Source organism: Lepidochelys kempii, chromosome 8 (genome assembly GCF_965140285.1).
Source record: "Lepidochelys kempii isolate rLepKem1 chromosome 8, rLepKem1.hap1, whole genome shotgun sequence".
NCBI lineage: Eukaryota > Metazoa > Chordata > Testudines > Cheloniidae > Lepidochelys > Lepidochelys kempii.
This window is the reverse complement of record NC_136387.1, coordinates 83106540-83124992: the sequence shown is the minus strand read 5'-3', so window position 1 is coordinate 83124992 and position 18453 is coordinate 83106540. Positions and strand designations below refer to the sequence as shown.

Sequence of the window (18453 nt, the reverse complement as noted above, 5' to 3'; positions counted from 1 at the left end):
TTGTTTGTCTAACTTTGAACATGTCTAGAAGACAGATATAAATATGTTAAAAACCCAGATAGAGTATATTTTAATTGTTGTAAAAATTAGTTTTATTTAAGACACTTCTAAATTAGGGGTTTGATGCCTAGAAGTACAAAATGTCTTTTCAGGTGATCAGCAGTAATACTGTAAAGTAAATTTTTTTGAAGTTGTTAAATGTGTGTGTTCTAGCCATTTAGTGAATAGAAAAATGTGTGTCTCTACGGTTTTTTGGATAGATAATAAGAATGATGTAATGTTTGTAATAGAAGTGGTAACTGTTTAATCTACCAGCCACTGCTATGTGGAGTGAAAAATTATGATATTCCTAACATAGGATGCTCTACATTAATGTTTTTTGAATGGTTTAAATATTATTTCTTTAATAACATTCCATGGGATGGGTAATGATGCATTTCTGTAGTAATATCAGCCAAAGGTTTAAACTCAAATATTAGAAACCGTATAAGACAGAGAAGAGACTCTTTTGGCGCCTAAGTAAAAAATTGGATTGTAATGTCTTAATCATAGAAAATGTGTTTTAGTAATTAACAGCCATGTTTACTAGGAAATGAGTGATTTCTATAAACATTCCCAGCTTTCTTTATGATGTGATCCTCTTGCCCCTTTTAATGCCTCATCATCAATTTATTCTTCGTGACCAGCGGAGAGACATTTCCTTTCAACAAACCCTATGGGTTTAAGTATTCAAATTCTGAACACGCTAATCTGAACCTGTTCTACAATTTAACTCTGCAGAAGCTCAAATCTGAAACCATAGCTTTCATTTTAAAATCCACAATGTTCTAGAATGTTGTTTTGTTTTTAGTATTGAGTGTTGACCAGTTATAGATACAGTTAACCAACGTAGAAAATAATATTCCTTTCATCAGACTATCAAGCAGACTTTGAATTAATTTATTTTACTTTTAAAATCATTTTAGCAAGTTAGTTAATAAGCTTTAACAAAAAATATCTTTCAGCTTACTGAACACAGAGAGATCCGAAATACCTATGGTCTAGAGTCTCTTTGCCATTGTCCATTATATGAAGAAGCTATGCACTTAGCAGAAGAGGGCAAAATTCATTCCAGAATATTAAGGTATTGATTTATATTTACTAATTAATTTCCAAGAAAAGCCAAGGAATAAAGATAAATACTCTACTTAATACTACATTTAATCTCCTAACCCCAGAGTAATGGATGCTATTTCTAAATAAATCCTAGTCAAATTGTACTGTGTTTTGGTTTTTTAAATATAGTTTACAACTTTTTTCCATTTTATGTAGGACTGAAATGTTGGAGTGTCTAGGAGATAGTGACTTTCTTGCTAAACTTCACTGTATTCGGCAGGCTTTTCAGGTAAATACTTAGTTATCAGTGTGGTGCATACACTCTCTCTCACACATTCTCTTTCTTCTACAATATGCAGAGCAGAGTTAGGTCAAAGCTAAGAGGTTTTTGTCTAGCCCTACTTCTTCAGTGACCTATTTTTAGTGTAATAGTTATATATTGTAATTATTGAATGCTGTTTGAGAACAGCATATTTTTGTTTAATATTCAGCTCACTGAAGGAGTGGCTTTTTTATGTTTTGAGAACTATGAACTTTTGAGAGTTTTTTCATTAATTTTAAAGCGTTTTGAGTAACATTTTATCTACCTAAGAATGTTGTTGCATTCAGGTGCCTACAATTTAAAGGACATGCTTAAGTACCTTTCTGAATCAGGGACAATATGTTAAGACAAAATGAATGGCATCTTTGATAATGATGTGCATCACTGGATGGGAGACCTATCTTTTTGAGTATCCTTGGAACCTTTGCTTCCTGGATTGGTTAGAAGTATTGTACTTGCATACTGTATTAATATCAAGCATCTCTTAGTTTGATTTGACTAAATAAACTAATAGCCTCATTTAATGCAATTCCCTTCATAAATAAATTGTGTACTTATAGGTCTGTATTGCCTGGAAATTTTTCTAGGTAATTCTTTCAGAAACAGCTAACAGACTATTTCTTGCTGAGAGTGGAAGAAAAATTTTGTCGGCTTTAATTGTGAGAGCTCGAAAGGTAAATACCTTTTTTGTTGTTACTTTAGTGTATTCATTGTAACCAGAGATCAAAGTTCATTTGTCTGGTCTTAGAGTTGACCATGATAAATTCTCTAGGCACATTAAACAAAAAACAAAAAAAAAAACCCCAAAACACTTGCCTTTTAGGAGTTTAGAACTAAAACAAGTCGTCCTAAAACAAGTCGTCCATACTAGGAAATATGACACTTAACTGGCTGTATTTCACAGAATCCAAAGAAATTTGAAGAAGTCTTTGATGAAATGATACATTTTTTAGAGAAAACAGACCACTGGGATAATACTGAAATGGAACTTGCTGCCAGGGGGGTAAGTTAGGATTTCTGTAGTGCTTTTTTCCTCATTAAACTTGATTATACAACCTGTTTCCCCTCTCAAAATTGATATTTATTAATCATAAGTATGAGAAATCCAGCTGCTTTTTTATACTTCAGATGATTTAGAGAAATGTGCTTCTACTTCTTTTTTTAAAACCTCTGTACCGCTGAGTTGCAATGTCAGGTTCTTTTCCATTAGTGAAATGCTTTTTAGTGTTACCTAAATAACTTAAAATGATAAATCTGCCTGATCTATATATAGAGTATGGAATACTGGCTTATGCTCTGTTCCAGTATTGAAAGAGAAGTTAAGTTATTTTGATCTTATTCTAACTGAATGCAGGTGAAAAATCTAAATTTTTACGACATTGTTCTGGATTTTATATTAATGGATTCCTTTGAAGATTTAGAGAATCCACCCACATCTATACAGAATGTAGTAAACAACCGTTGGCTAAATTCCTCCTTTAAAGAAACTGTAAGTGGTTTTTAAAATTCCTTATACGATGATTCTTATAGATTATTGTAACTGATAGGAGACATGATAAAATTACATTAGTTTCAACATTCCTTTCTAAAATTTTTAAATAAGTATACTATTGGGAATAGATACCTGTCTTATCCTTAAAGATTAGGATACCAGCATCTGTAGCAAGTGAACTCATCCTTTTTATCCAGGGGCTACGAACTGTGCAAGTAAACACAATGGGTGGCTTCAACTCTGATCTGGGGAGACCTTTCTCTCTGTCAGAGGTAATTCCATTTCCAACTATAGCTCAGTCCTAAAATATTCCTGAGCAAAAACTACTACACTTGTCAGTCTTGCAAAATCTTAATTTTTAAAATTTATTAGACTTACTTGCCAGCCGTTTGCCATGATGCTTGATTATAATTATAAAAAACTTATACTCACTTGGCAAAAAGAAATATTTGCCCTGGATGTGTAGAATTTTGCAAGGCTGGTGTGTATGTTAATCACATTTTGAAATAAGATATACTGATTTATGCGGGAAATCTATTCGTTCATATCCCAGAATTGTACTGGTCAGGTATGGAAAGTAGCAAGCATTGTAAAATATACAAAGACTCAGATATTCATAACATTTTCAGAAACTTATTTTAGGTTTTTTTCATAGGTGCATCAGCCTGTTTTGCTTGCTAGAAAATGTTCATAATAATAACTGAGCTTATCCATGCATGTTTGAAGGAAGGGATTGTGGTGTGGCCAGTTGTTCATAGGTGAGAGATGTTGCTGTCATTGCATCTATTTAGAACTATAAACTGCTGGTTTTCCTTTTCCTTTTTTATTTTTTACCCTTCAATTGAAATATTTCTTCTACAGAAAAAAGGTAAGGCACATATTTTTTGTAGCATATGTGGAAAGTTGTGTTTTGTGAGTAGCAAGTTTCCTCATGGTATTGAAGTAGCATCACATTCCATCAGAATGCTGTTATGTGCTGTGGGGGGAGGGGAGCCTCGATTTGCCATCAATATGTTATATTGCTCAGTTCCTTATTTGGACAAAACTCCATAGCTGTATGCAAAACTATTTCAAGTATGTTCTTTCTTAAAGTGAAAAAGGCCATTACTGTGTATTCATATGCTTCCTTTTAAAATCTGAGATAGTTATGGTTTTGGAACACACATTTTGGCACACAGCATACTGTGTGTCTGCGAGGTTGAATTTAAGTGTTGCTAATGTTAAATTGTGAAAAACAGGAGACTTAGTAATTCAAATACAATTTGGCACCAATGCAAAATGAGACAGAAATTTCTGGAAAATACACAATTTCATTTTTTAAAATTTAAACATAAGAAATATGAACTGATAGTAAAATGAGCTATTCACAACAGATAACATTTTATGTTTGAACTTATGCTATCACAGCATTAAAATAAAGGAAATAACTGGTCATCAAATGCAAGATCTTATAGTCTACTGTTTTTTAAATCGTTTTCTTGTGTAGAAGTTACATAAATAATTTCTTCTTATATTTAGGCTGTGGCTTCAAGCTGCTGGTCAGTACTGAAGCAAAAAAGGCAGCAAATGAAGGTAAATTGTCCTGATATCTAATCTGAAGCCTGTTTAATTTTATAATTCAGAGATTCTGACCAAACTTGAGTGACCAACTCCTAGAATACTAGAAGTTTGAAGTCATGCTATGTGCCATCAAAGAAGTAAATTACAAAGTCCTGCTCCTGCAGACACTTAAAAGTGTACATGTGTAAAGTCTACCATGTCAATTAATGTGGTTTCATAGAGAGTAAGATGACAACTAATTTTTTGCAATATTCCCTCTAATCTTTTCCATCCATGTGTGGAATGAATTTTGTTATGTTCACCAATATCAAGGTAATGTGTGGATGTGTGCCACCAGTAGAAACAAAAAAAATAGGTATAATATATATATATTTTTAAAAGTTACCGCAGGGATAATTATTCCAGCCAGGACAGGTTAGACATTTTAACTCACTAATCAAATAATTAAATTTAAGCATAAGGGAGAAATAAAAATTAGGAAATTCATAGACCAGTCAGAAAACTAAAATAACAGCACTTGGAAAGAATAAAATTGTAGAGAATATATGTGCACTGCAAGAAGTATCAAGAAGTAACAACAATACAAGTTATGTGTTGGGAGGTAAGTGTGAAAGACTGTGTGTGTGTGTGTGACAGACACACACTATGGGGTGGGAGGGATGTGATGTAAGGAGCTTAAATTGACCAAACTTTGTCAGTGTCCACACTACAGCTTTGCTCCTGCTGATGTGAGTGCCCTACTACACCCACATAATAACTCCACCTGCACGAGAGGCATAGTGCTTATGTCATTTTAGTTAGGGCTACACAGTACACACTGCGGGTTACTTACATTGGCTCCTGGTCTGTCATCCCAGGGAGGGATGCCTGGGCTTCCAGCCAAGAGCCCGGCTGCCCCTGCCTGACTCCCTGCTCGTAGCTGTGCTGCCTCCTGGGCTCCCGGCACAGGGAGCTGAGAGCTGGAGGAGAGGATGGGCCAGCAGGCTCTCGGCAAGGAGCTACGCACAGAACTGAGAGCCTGGGCTCTCAGTCCTCTGCATTGCCCTTCTTAAGTTGGTGGAAGGGCTCCTGGTGAGGAGCGCATCACTGACCGAAGGAGGGTAGTGTAGACATGCACCACTGCAGTAATTACTGCAGTGGCTATAAGTTGACAAAAATATAGGTCTGCTTAAGTTAGTAGTGTAGACATGCCCTGAGGCTTGAAGACACTTGCAAGGGAGGCAGAATGTTTTTGTGGGTAGAGCACAGAATTTGGAGTCAAGATCTGCCTCTAGTCCTGTCTGGATAGAAGTACTTACATGGCCTCCATTACCATATTATCTAAATGCTAAGGGATTCAATGTATTTATTCTCTCAGCATTCCTGTGGGAGGTATGGAGGTACCATTATTCCCAAATTTTACACAAGGGGAGTTCAGCCATAGAGACTAAGTGACTTTCCCAAGGTTATGCAAGAAATCTGTGGCAGAGTAAAGAATTTAATCTAGTTGTCCTGAATCTCAGCTAGCACTCTGAGTATCCTTTCTCTACCACTGACTTCTGATCTCAGGCAAATCATGTTGGCCATTCTTAACAAATCCATTTTTCAGAAGGTTGCCTTCATTTGTAATGGTACACTTTGTAATAGATCATTTAAAAATCATACGGTCTGAATAGGAGACAGGAATCTTGAGTTATCACTCACTCAAGTTATCACTCAAGTTACCACTTGAGTTACCACTGTATCAATATAGTTCTTTGAATGGTTCCAAACATGTATTCCACTTAGGTGTGCACACCCCCAACACACTGAAGCTGGAAATGTTTGCAGAATTCATAGGGGTGGCGCTTGTGCCCTGTGGCACTAGTCCCTCACCAAATTATTTAAGGGCAGCACCACCCCAACCCCCCTCAGGTTCTTCTCACCACCTGTAGCTACAGTTGGTGCATTCTATGTGGTGGTTTACCTCACCTTTTTTTCTCAGTTTCTCTGGGAATTTATTGTATATAATTCATTGCTAGGTCTTGTAGCTTAGTAGTACCTTTAGATTTAGTTACAGTAGTTAGGATAGATAGTTGCCCTGGGCGATTCCCTCTCTGGGGTTTAAATATTGTCTGTCATGTGGGTTAACTATCCACAGTAGTGACCCCCCACACTCGTGGAGAGGGGCACATTTAAGGAAAGGTGCGCTATATGCTAGTTGTTTAAGAAGAGCGCTTAGATGGCGAGAGCCTTGCATCTGAAACTAGCAGCTCTTTGCCAAAGTGGGCCTCCTGCTTTGCTCTATGGGAACCTCTTCAGATTGTCTGGCCCTGTGCTTTCCTTTGGAGCCAACCTGAAATGTGGCTCCTGGCCTAAGATCCGGTGCTCCCTCTAGCAGGAAGAGATATCTTTCTTCTTCCTTGGTTCCTCAGTCAGGTTTTTTTCAGGACTTGGAGGGATTTCTCTTAGTTGTTTAAGAGGAGTGCTGACTGGCACCATGAGTCCTTTGGTACTCATGATGGAGCTGGCCTATCTAACCACTCCCCGGTATCATGCCAAGTTCATTTGGACTCTGTACTGTTGACTCTGTTTCTGGCCATGGGGCTTCTGTTGAGTTTGATACCAGTGATGGCAGCATTGGCACTGATCATCTTCATGCCATTGGCATACTAGACGACATCTGACCTGCTCTGCCTTTCCATTCCTGATTTTCCCTATAGTTCAGGTGTTGTCAGTTGCCATGGCTTCTACATCATCATCTTCTGCTGCACCATTGCTGTTGTCTGTTCAGGTCATGTAGGTGTCTCACTCCTTGGTACCACATTTTGCACTGTCCGGGTCTCAAACCACAGAGTCACAGCCAATGTCTTTTGCAGTACCAAAAAATCATCAGTGCAGATACTTTCTTTGGCTCCGATGATGTGTGTACTATGGACCCCTTTGTTGGATTTGGTGCTGACATGGGTTTTGGCACGCTCGTTTGCGCCAGTGCTGGCTAAAGGTTGATGCCTCTCCTGATACCGATGGTGTTGATCACTCATTCATCCTCGGCACTGATGAGTTTTTCTTATTAGATGTCGGACAAGGCTAATGGTTTGTTTGCTCCATCAGGGGAGGCTTCTCTGTTCCCACCAGCTGACTCCCAGGGCTTCTAGAGATCTGGTTCCCATTCTCCATCCATTGTATTGTAGCTTAAATAAATTACCAAAATAATTGAAATTAGATGGATCATATTGTGTTGCTTTGACAAAAAATTTGCAGAATTTTAAAATATTGTGCACAGAATTTTTAATTTTTTGGTGCAGAATTCCTTGGGAGTAAATTTCAACCAGCCAGCTCATCATCCTCCAGCATCCATTTTGACTTGCATGTCCAGGACAGTGTTCTAGTTGTGACCTCCCCTCCTCAGTTCAGAGACAGGCTGTCTTGCTTTTACAGTACTTGCGATATGGTTGCCACAGACAAATGAGTCCTAAGCACATGATATTAGGTTATGCCCTACAATTCCTGTCGCCTCTCCCCATACCCCTTCAGGGACCCCCTCACGAGACATTGCTCTTGCAGCAGGTCCAGACTGTTCTTACACAGGGTACTACTGAGAAAATTCCCCTGCAACATCAAGGAAAGGGTTTTTCTTCCAAGTATTTCCTGATCCCCAAAGTTTGTCTATCGATCAAGGTGTCTTTCGCTGGACAAGGTTGTCTTTGTGCCTCTGGCAATCCTAGCCTCCTTTGAGTGGTCGACAGTTCAGAGCAACGTATGCCAATGTGTTCCCTTTGCACATCTTCCACCGGCCAGAATTATAGTCACCAATGCCTCCTCAATAATTTAGGGAGCACATCTAGGTGTATTAAAAATGCAGGGTTGTGGTTGGAACAGGAAGTTTCCCTCTCTATCAATATCCTGGAACTCCAAGCCATTTACAACGCCTGTCAAGCCTTTCTGGGTCACATCATGGCACAGTGGTTCATATACTCATTGACAATACCACTGCAGTGCGTTATGTGAACAAGCAGGGAGGCCCACTCTAACCAGATGTGTTGGGAGGCAATCAAGTTGTGGCAGTTCTGAAACAGGGAGAGCATCATTCCCATAGCAGCACACTTACCTGGGGTCCAGAATCTCTTGGCAGATCACCTAAGCAGGAATTTCTCCCAGAATCACAAGTGGTCTCTAAAGTCCATTGTGCTGAAGTCCCTCTTAGTGGAATAAGGTATTCCAGCTATTGATCCGTTTGCAACGAGAGACAGCAAGACGTGCCATCAATTTTAATCTCAAGCAGGTCTCAATCCAGGCTCTTTAACCAATGCCTTCCACCTTAACTGGGGGTTGAATCTGATGTACGCCTTCGCTCTGATGCTAATCATCCCACACGTCATTCTCAAGCTGAAGTGGGATCATGCCAAACTAATCCTCATTGCTCCACCTTGGTTGAGGCAATGTTGGTTCTCTGACCTACTCGGTCTATTGGTTTAGACTCCCATCTCTCTCTCTTCATCCTGACCTACTACTGACTCAACATCATGGTCATGTTTTGCATCCAGCACTCAATACTCTTTATTTCATGGCATGAATGCTTGCATGGCTAGATGAGCAGAAGGAATGAAGTTTGGATGTTGTTGGACAGGTGTTGTGTAACAGTGGGAAGCTTTCTACTAGGGTGACTTATTTGGCCAAGTGTGAGCAGTTTTCAGTTTGTGGCTTGCTTGGGGAATTCAGCTGGCATACGTTCAGGACATTGTGGAGTACCTGTTACATCTTAGTCTTTTGATCTGTGTCTCAGTCCATTGAGGGTTAGCAGCGATCTTGGCATTTCATCCACCCATCGAAGGGAGGTCAGTTTTCCCAAACCCCATGGTGTTGAGATGTCTAATGGGAGTCATTTGTCTCCAACTGTCTGTGAAAGAGCCACTTCCCTTGTGGAACCTTAATACTGCCCTGACTGCCATCATGGGTCCTGTGTTCAAGCCCCTGGCAACCTATTCTCTGTCCTTCCTGTGTCAGAAGACATCCTTTCTTGTGGCTATTACATTTGCAAGGAGAGTATGGGAGGTCTTACTGGCAGACTCTCCAACATACAGGTTTTCAAGGACAAAGTGGCTTTACATACGCACCCAAAATTTTTGTTAAAAATGGTTTTACAATTTAATCAATTTACTTACCGGTGTCCTTTCCTAAACTGCACTCCAGCGCAGATGAACAGCGATTTCACATGTTGGATTTGAGACCACGCTTGATGTTCTATCTACACAGAACTCAGCCTTTTCAGTCATCGCCTCGTCTGATTTTCTCCTACGCAGATAGATTGAGGGGTCAAATGGTCTCTGTGCAAACGATTTCCAGATTGATAATTTTCTATATTACATCAGCATATGAAGTAGTTCAAGCGATGCTTCCACGGAGGTTGCGGGCTCATTCGACAAGGGCCCAAGCAATGTTGATAGCATTCCTCAGTGATGTTTTGGTATTTGACATTTGCAGGACTGCTACGTGGCCTTCTGTACATACTTTTACTAGGCACTGTATAATTACTACTGTGTCTAGGTCAGATGCAAACTTTGGGAAGGCAGTCCTGCAGTCATTGTTTAAGTAGACTCTGAGCTTGTGAGTCACCTAAATGGAATACATGTCTGCAAATTTCCTTGAAGAAGAAAAGACGGTTACTTACCAGTACTGTAACTCTTGTTCTTTGAGATATAGGTGCAGATGTGTAATCCATGACCCACCCTCCATCCCGTCTGCATCAAAATCTCTACTCTTGACATTTAGTGTGAAGGAACTGAGGGGGGTTGGGATGGTGCTGTCCTTAAATAGCCTGGGGAAGAACAAGAGCCATAGGATGAAAGCACTAACCCTACAGGTACTACTGGGCAAAGTTCTCCAGTTTCGGAGTGCTGGGGGTGCACACACCTAAGTGGAATACATGTCTGTGTCCACATCTCAAAGAACAATAGTTACAGTACAGGTAAGTAACCATCTTTTGCAAATTGTGAATCTTTACTCCAGTAAACGAGACATTTGTTTCCATGCTAACAGTTTGTAAGAGCGTGTACTTAAAAAAGTAGTAATAATGAGTCTATTTTCATCATTTCAGTGCATAGATTATTTTTCTGTTTAATTCCCTGTACACTGAAGTCCCAATCCTGCAAGTGCTTAACTTGACTCAGTGTGACTGGTCTTGTTGACTAATGGGTCAACTCACAGTGCAAAAAGTTAAGCACATATGTAAGTCTTTGGGGCTAAGGTTGAGACTAGTTGAAGGGTTTTTTGTTTTGTTTTTGTTTTGCTTGGGAAAGGGGGGTGGATTGGTGGCCATTCATTGGTGTGTGCATAATTTTCTATATTTTATTGTATTTTAGTTTGAAATGGGTGTTGACAGATTAGGCTGGCCATCAATAGCTATTTAAGTCTGAAGGAATAAATAAAATACGCAAATAGATGTAGTAGACACATTTGTTTATATATCAACCCTCTCAGGCCATATATGTTTAGTTTATCAAAAAGAAGACCAAGAGATGATTTGATGATGTTGTGTATGTACTTTCCAAGGATAAAATACCAGGTACTAAAGGGCTCTTTGATCTAGTGGAGAAAGTCATAGTAGGAATCAATGGCTGCAAGTTAAAGCCAGCCATACTCAAATTAGAAACAAGATCTAACTTTATCAATGAATGATTAACCATTGGAACAAGTTAGCAAAAGAAGTGGTGGACAGGATGCTTTCAGAAAGGTGCTTTAAACAAACAATCCAGGTGTAACTGGATGAAATTCTATGATTTGTGTTATATAAGAGTATTATACTATATCAGTGGTTCTCAACCCACAGGCCGTTTGCCACACAATGAGCACACAGCTACAGCGCATGTGACATCCTCAGGTCCATACAGGTAGTATATATATTGTGTGGATGCGGCCCCCATAACACACAGAGCTGCATATCTGGCGCACAGTGGTAAATCAATTGAGAACCACTGGACTAGATTTGATGGTCTTTTCTAGCCTTAAATTATTAATGTATGACTATCAATATTATATCGAGATTCCTTCAAAATGTTTATATTCTAAAATACTGCTGAAGATGAAAACTTTTAACAATCCTGCCACTTACTTGATATACAATGTAATTTAAATGAGTAGTTTGGCTAGTTACCAGAGACTTACATAATGCCTTAATTTGATATAATAGGGATTTATACTGAGAAAAATAACTCCTTTCTCTACTACTTACATCACCAGGTACCTGATGGTTTTTTTGCACACTTCTATTCCATTTGTGAGCATGTGAGTCCTGTTTTGGCATGGGGCTTTTTGGGACCTAGAAACTCTCTTTATGATCTATGCTGCTTCTTTAAGGTATGCATCCTTTTTGTAACGATCATTTATCTAACATAAAAAAGCACTAATCAGATGGGAGGATATTACTTAAAGGGACACCATTAAGATAAAAATAATGTATATAAAAAATCTTTGCTAGTCAATATTCATCCTGATTATAATGTATCCCAGTTGCCACAAATAACAGGGATTAATTGCCCCCTACTAGAAAAACAATCCCTACCTATGTTGCTAATTATACTGTAAGTCAGGGGTGGGGAACCTTTTTTCTATCAGGGGCCATTGACCCACAGAAAAAAATCAGTCACGGGCCGCACGCAGCACCATGGGGCGAGGGAGGGGTGTGCAGTGGCTCGGGGCTTCACCTAGGCTCTGGGGTGGGGCCAGAAATGAGGAGTTCAGGGTGCAGGAGGAGGCTCGGGGCAGGAGGTTGGGGTGCGGGAGGGGGTGCAGGCTCTGGGATGTGGCTGGGGATGAGGAGGTTGGGGTGCAGGAGCGGGTTCCGACCTGGGGCAGGGGGTTAGGGTGGGGGTGCAGGCTCAGTCGCAGGCCACACACAACCCCATGGGGTGGGAGGGAGGGGGAGGCACCAAGGCTCAGGGCTTCTGGCCCACAGTGCAGAGACTTGCCACAAGCCAGATTAAATTAAGCAGCAGGCTGGAGGTTCTCCACCCCTGCTGTAAGTTATTAACACACTAAGAATTGTCAGAACATAGGACCCCCAGTCTTGAAAACACTTAGGAGTCTGTGTAACACTTTGTACATGAGAATCCAACTGAAGTCATGAGACTACTAGTATACATAAGTGTTTGCTTGCAACATTAGGGCTATAATTTGCAATTCACTATTTATGGTGTTGCTCTAATTTTTTATTTCATTTTGTGTGAACAGTGAACCTAGATTGGTCAGTTTTACTTATTTATAGTCCGTTCCCTTTCTTGTTCTTCCATGCACTATCGAAGTGCTGTTGTAAGCTTTCTTGTTTATTTCCAACACTGCAGCTCAGCAAAACGTCTTAAGAAAAATATTAATCCTGAACATTTCTATTAATCTTAGGTTGGTTTTGGAGCCTAAACCTACCTGACAGTGTCTATTTGTAATGGTTTTTTTTAAAACAGTCAAGAGAGTTAGTAACTGAATGTTGGGAGTTAAACACAGTAAGAAATTTCCCAATAAATTTGTGTGCATATTTTATGTATGCTTTGGAGAGATTATGTATAAATGAGGAAAAATATATAACATTGTTTAATTAATATTTAACAAAACTCTATACATTGCTATAAGTAAATACAGGTTTTTCTTTTTTATCCACTAGGATCAAGTTCTTTACTTCCTCAAAGACATTTTTGACTTTGAAAAGGTGCGATATTCAACTATGGAGAGTTTAGCTGAAGATCTTATGCAATTGCTAATGCGTCGCACTGAACTTTTAATGGCCTACCTTGGAGCTGATTCACTAAGGCATGTCAGTGGTTGCATAAGTGGTCGTGGACACATCACAGCCAATGGGCTTTTGGAAGAGAAAGTACAATAAGCTTAAAAAAATCTAAATTGAGTGTACCTTGCCTTTTCCCCCTCCTCCAGTGCTGTCATTACTGTTTTTGAGCAAACATCTGAAAATATAACTGTTGCTAAATATGGAATGGACTCAGGGAGATTAAAAAAAAAATTAGGAAAAGAACTGGTGAGCATATTACAGTATATATACCTAAATTAAAAATCACAGCTCAGCTGTCTCTGTATTTATATATAATGTACCCCAAAGTTTTTTCTGCAATATTTGGGTAAAATGTATTTATGAAATACTGTACACTTGCCACAGATATTATGTAGTATGTGGTATATGGAGTTATTAGATGAATTTGTCTTTAAGCCTTATTATATGAAATGTTCAGTACAAACTCTGCAATGTGCTTTATGTCTAGAAAGTGTTTCAGCCAAGGTATACCCATCTTTCAACTTATGTGATACACCTGCCAAAAAAAAACCCAAAATAAACAAACAAACAAAACTTGACAAAATATTTAACTACACCCTATACTTGTGTTTGTGTAGGTAAGCAGTCATTTTGTATTGAAACATAATGGAGTAATGTAGTAAATGCAGTCACAATTTGGGCAGGTGAAACGAACATGAAAAACTCAATGCTAATTGGTGTTGGCTTAAAATATGTAAATACATCATCACTGAGGTTGATGTTTGAAATCACGAGTGAGATCACTGTTTGGTATATTCTAAAAGTAATGACAGTTTTTTCGGGTTAATTAATTGGTTTAAAACTCATCTTTCTAAGTTTTTAAAACTATGCTGTGATTATGAATAAACTAGTATCATTCTTGGTTCAAATGTAGCATTTTAACTATATTTTAAAGTAAGGATGTATAATAAAACCTAAAGACATGTTGTTTCTCAATTAAATCAGTCTCAGTCATTTCTTTCAAAAAGCCAGCCTTCGGCTGGGGAGAGGACTTTATATATGAGTTTTGGTAAGTGTGTCTTTCAGTACATACAACTGGTGCTCAGTTCAGGGAATCTTTTGTGTAGTCTTGTCTTGAATTTCAGAATAAAAAGTTTGAGGAAAAACTTTTTCATGGGTATCCCTTTTAGAGAAGCCACAAAGACCCTTTTTATGGTACTTTATAACAATAGAGTATTTCAGCATCTGAGTGATGCACATAATAGAACAAATGTTTAGCTTTTAAAATAACATTTTAGATTACAGTTACAGTTCCAGGTTCTGATACTTAAGGCTTCAAGGCTGAAAGTCTTAAGTTTAATGTTGCATTATAGGCCAAAAACAAAAGTAAGAGTTGAGTAAGATTTTTTTTATTTGTGTTAATGTGCCCTTCCACAATCCAATTTTTAAAGGAAAACAGATTAAAACATTTTATTTTTATATATATAAAAATATGGAATAACCTGTAGCATCTTAATGTGCTGCCACCAGCATTTATGACTTCTTGACAGTAGTTGCTAATGCAGACTATAAGCACTATTGTCACCATATGCTAGATTGCAAGTGGTTTAGTAGCTACTGTCTTTACTCTGCACTTTCTGGCCCAGATCCTTAGATGTGGACAAAATGTGCTTTGTGCTCTCTTGGTCTCATAGCATAAATTAGAGCAGCTTTCAGATTGCTATAACTTGTGCTGGCTGCCAACTGCCATGTAGTCCAGTACAGTAGCTGGGGATCACCAGGGTGCAGAGAGCTTGTAGCCAAGTCCCTTTTCCCTGGCCACGTTCCCTACACTAGCGGTCAGGAGTAAAGATGGTGCAGGATCCTGTATGTCAAACTGAAGTGATCTTTCCATGGCTGGCCTCACTGGCTTTCATGCTGCTTTAGAATTGCTTTTGCACCAGAAGTGTGACATAAGGCAGCCACAACATTGGGATAAATGTCCCTCCATATATAATAAACTTGATATGGGATAATTACAAATAACTCTGCAGCTTTGTAGCTAAAAGTTTCTAGTTTCGAATATGTAAACAAATTGGAATTGTATTTCATTTAAATATATTTCTGCTTCTCTTGCAGAAACCAATCCCAAAAAAATGTAAAATCATGGATAAACATTCTGAATACAAGAAAGGTGGTGATGTTACTTGTGAATCTGTGTGAAATGTCAACTGAAATATTGTTAAAATCAGAATAATAATTGATGTGTATGTGTAATACAGATACCAAAAACTGTTGCTGATCTGTCTGTTTCAAGATGCATGACCTGGCATCTCATCTCACTATATGTATTTTCTCCAAAGAGTATTTTCAGATAGAGTGTGGAATCTTTTTCACCTTTCCTGTTCAGTTCAAAAGAAAGATACTCATTTCCCTTGGGGCACAGTTCCAGAAATTCACATTTTAACAATTTATTGTGATGTATAAAACTGAAGTATACTGAATAATGAGATATTTAATTAAGAATCAAACTGGGAATGGAAGTACTAAGGAAACAGCATGCTCTATCCAGCAACCTCACCAGCTGAGATGATGTCAAAGGAAGCCCTGTCCATTCTCCTCCCTCCATTCTACATAAGATGTTTAGAACACTGCCACCTAACACTGCTCATGAGGATGTGGAAATTTAATTTTTACAAAACCAAAGTTCAATAGAAATGTCTTCTTTTACATTCTAGTGGGCCCAGTTTTTCCCACCCTACTAACAAATGTGCCCCTATTGGTAGGTGCAACCCATTGTGCTTGTGCATAATATAAATGTAGAATTGACTGGAACCTGAATAGTCTATTTTATATCCAAAATGAGAACTGCAGTTTGTATTTAAAAAATGCTAAATAGAGAAAAATTAATGAAACAGTTATTGTTAATGTGCAGTGTTGTAGCCATGTGGGCCCCAGGATATGAGAGAGACAAGATTGGTGAGATGAGACAAGCTTTCGAGCATCAGAGAGCTGAAGAAGAGCTCCGTGGTGCTCAAGAGTTTGTCTTTTTAACCAGCAGAAGTTTGTCCAATAAAAGATATTACTGCACCCACCTTGTCTCTCAATTATTTTTAAGTCTAAAGTGGTGCACAACAGGGGTTCTCAAGCTTCATTGCACCATGACCCCCTTCTGACAACAAAAATTACTACACAACCCTGGGAGGGGGGAACAAATCCGGGGGGGGGGGAGGCAAAGCCAAAACCCAAGCCCCACACCCTGGGCATGAGGGGAGGGGGTCAAAGCCCAAGGGCTTCAGCCCAATGCAGGGGGCCTGTAACCTGACCCCCGCCATCCAGAGCTGAAGTCTTCAGACTTCTGCTTTGGCCCTGGGTGGCAGGGCATCGGCCCTGGGCCCAAGCAAGTCTTAACACCAGCCCTGGCAACCCCATTAAAAAGGGGTCGTGACCCACTTTGGGGTCCTGACCTACTGTTTGAGAACCACTGGTGTAGAACATAGATGATAATTCAATATATTAATTTTTAATCCTTTTAAACCTGTAGAAGCTGGTGGTAGTCAGCATCGCACAGAATTAGGATTAGGCTCTAAATCAGGTTCACATGTTTCCTGTTCTGATGTAGTCACTATCTTGCTTTTCAGCGAAATGGTCACCACTGTGTGCTTCAGATAGTATGTAGCAAGTAGTACTTATGTGAACTTCCAATAAACTGTGCTGATGAAAATGGATACAGATTTGGAGAGGAGGAGTCAGTGTTCATGGATGCAGTTATTTGGACTGTAATTTTTTTCTTTCTAGTTCATCCTACAGCTGGCTGCTTCTGTCACAGAAATTAATTCCTTTGCATGGTTGCCTAGAAGAAAGTACGTAAAGAAGATCTGTTGCTAACCAGCTACATATATCTGAAGTGCTTTCTACCTATGCCTGCTATCCTGGGAAGCAGGAATGCCAAAGTTACACTTCAGTATTTATGGTACGTCTCCTACTGCACTACAGTGGTTTATATGTAGTGTTTCATAATGAAATATCAGAACTGAATTTATTTGTTCAAACATGCTACTTTTGAATGCAAATTTTGATGCTAGTTGGAGCAAGTTACATGCAAAAGCCATACGGTACTGCTAAGGTCAGTCAGAAACATTAAATGATACAAGGATTAAGATAAGTTTCAGAGTAGCAGCCCTGTTAGTCTGTATTCGCAAAAAGAAAAGGAGTACTTGTGGCACCTTAGAGACTAACCAATTTATTTGAGCATAAGCTTTCGTGAGCTGCAGCTCACTTCATCGGATGCATTCAGTGGAAAATACAGTGAGGAGACTTATAAACACACCACATGAAAAAATTGGTGTTATCATACACACTTGTAAAGAGAGTGATCACTTAAGATGAGCTATTACTAGCAGGAGAGCAGGGGGAAATAAACAGGGGGAAACAGTTTTACTTTGTGTAATGACCATCCAGTCCCTATTCAAGCCTAAGTTAATTGTATCCAGTTTGCAAATTAATTCCAATTCAGCAGTGTCTCATTGGAGTCTGTTTTTGAAGTCTTTTTGTTGTAAAGTCGCAATATTACAACAAGAAGTCTTCAAAAATAGACTCCAACGAGAGACTGCTGAATTGGAATTAATTTGCAAACTGGATACAATTAACTTAGGCTTGAATAGGGACTGGATGGGTCATTACACAAAGTAAAACTGTTTCCCCGTGTTTATTTTCCCCCACCCCACCCCCACTGTTCCTCAGACGTTCTTGTTAACTGCTGGAAATGGTCCACCTTGATTATCACTACAAAAGGGTTTCTCCCTCCTCTTCCCCTCCCCCCCCCTTGCTGGTAATAGCTCATCTTAAGTGATCACTTTCCTTACAGTGTGTATGATAACACCCATTTTTTTTCATGTTCTGTGTGTATATAAATCTCCTCACTGTATTTTCCACTGAATGCACCCGATGAAGTGAGCTGTAGCTCACGAAAGCTTATGCTCAAATAAATTGGTGAGTCTCTAAGGTGCCACAAGTACTCCTTTTCTTTTTAAGGATTAAGATATTTATATTAGCTGTGATTTTAGTTGTAATCTCACTTTTAATATGTTAATGATTATTGTACTTCACTTATGTAGTCTGTTTTTTACCAAACTAAATATGTATCAACTGAAGTTGGCTAAGGGTAAGCATACTGGTGAACTGTTTACTGCCTAAATGAAACGTGTATATCGAGTATAACAATTCAATGAAAATACTATAGAAGAAAAATAATTCTCATTTTGAGTTGTACAATGAATTTCCATATATAAA

General features: G+C 38.8%; 1 protein-coding gene across 6 annotated transcripts in view; it reads left to right on the top strand.

The window, feature by feature from the left end:
- The window catches only part of MIGA1 (mitoguardin 1), a 56017-nt gene extending 41834 nt beyond the window's left edge, over positions 1 to 14183 (top strand). For 3 of the 6 annotated variants that reach the window (XM_073357291.2, XM_073357290.1, XM_073357293.2), the window contains 8 exons: positions 1005 to 1123; positions 1312 to 1384; positions 2005 to 2091; positions 2322 to 2420; positions 2772 to 2906; positions 4428 to 4481; positions 11667 to 11783; positions 13081 to 14183. In XM_073357291.2, coding sequence (XP_073213392.1) covers positions 1005 to 1123; positions 1312 to 1384; positions 2005 to 2091; positions 2322 to 2420; positions 2772 to 2906; positions 4428 to 4481; positions 11667 to 11783; positions 13081 to 13299 — 903 coding nt within the window. In that variant the 3' untranslated portion in view covers positions 13300 to 14183. Of the gene's footprint in view, positions 1 to 1004; positions 1124 to 1311; positions 1385 to 2004; positions 2092 to 2321; positions 2421 to 2771; positions 2907 to 3564; positions 3668 to 4427; positions 4485 to 11666; positions 11784 to 13080 lie in introns of those variants that run through there. The other 3 variants (XR_012160438.2, XM_073357294.2, XM_078854107.1) reach the window with 3 other exon arrangements.
- The last annotated feature ends 4270 nt before the right edge of the window (positions 14184 to 18453 follow it).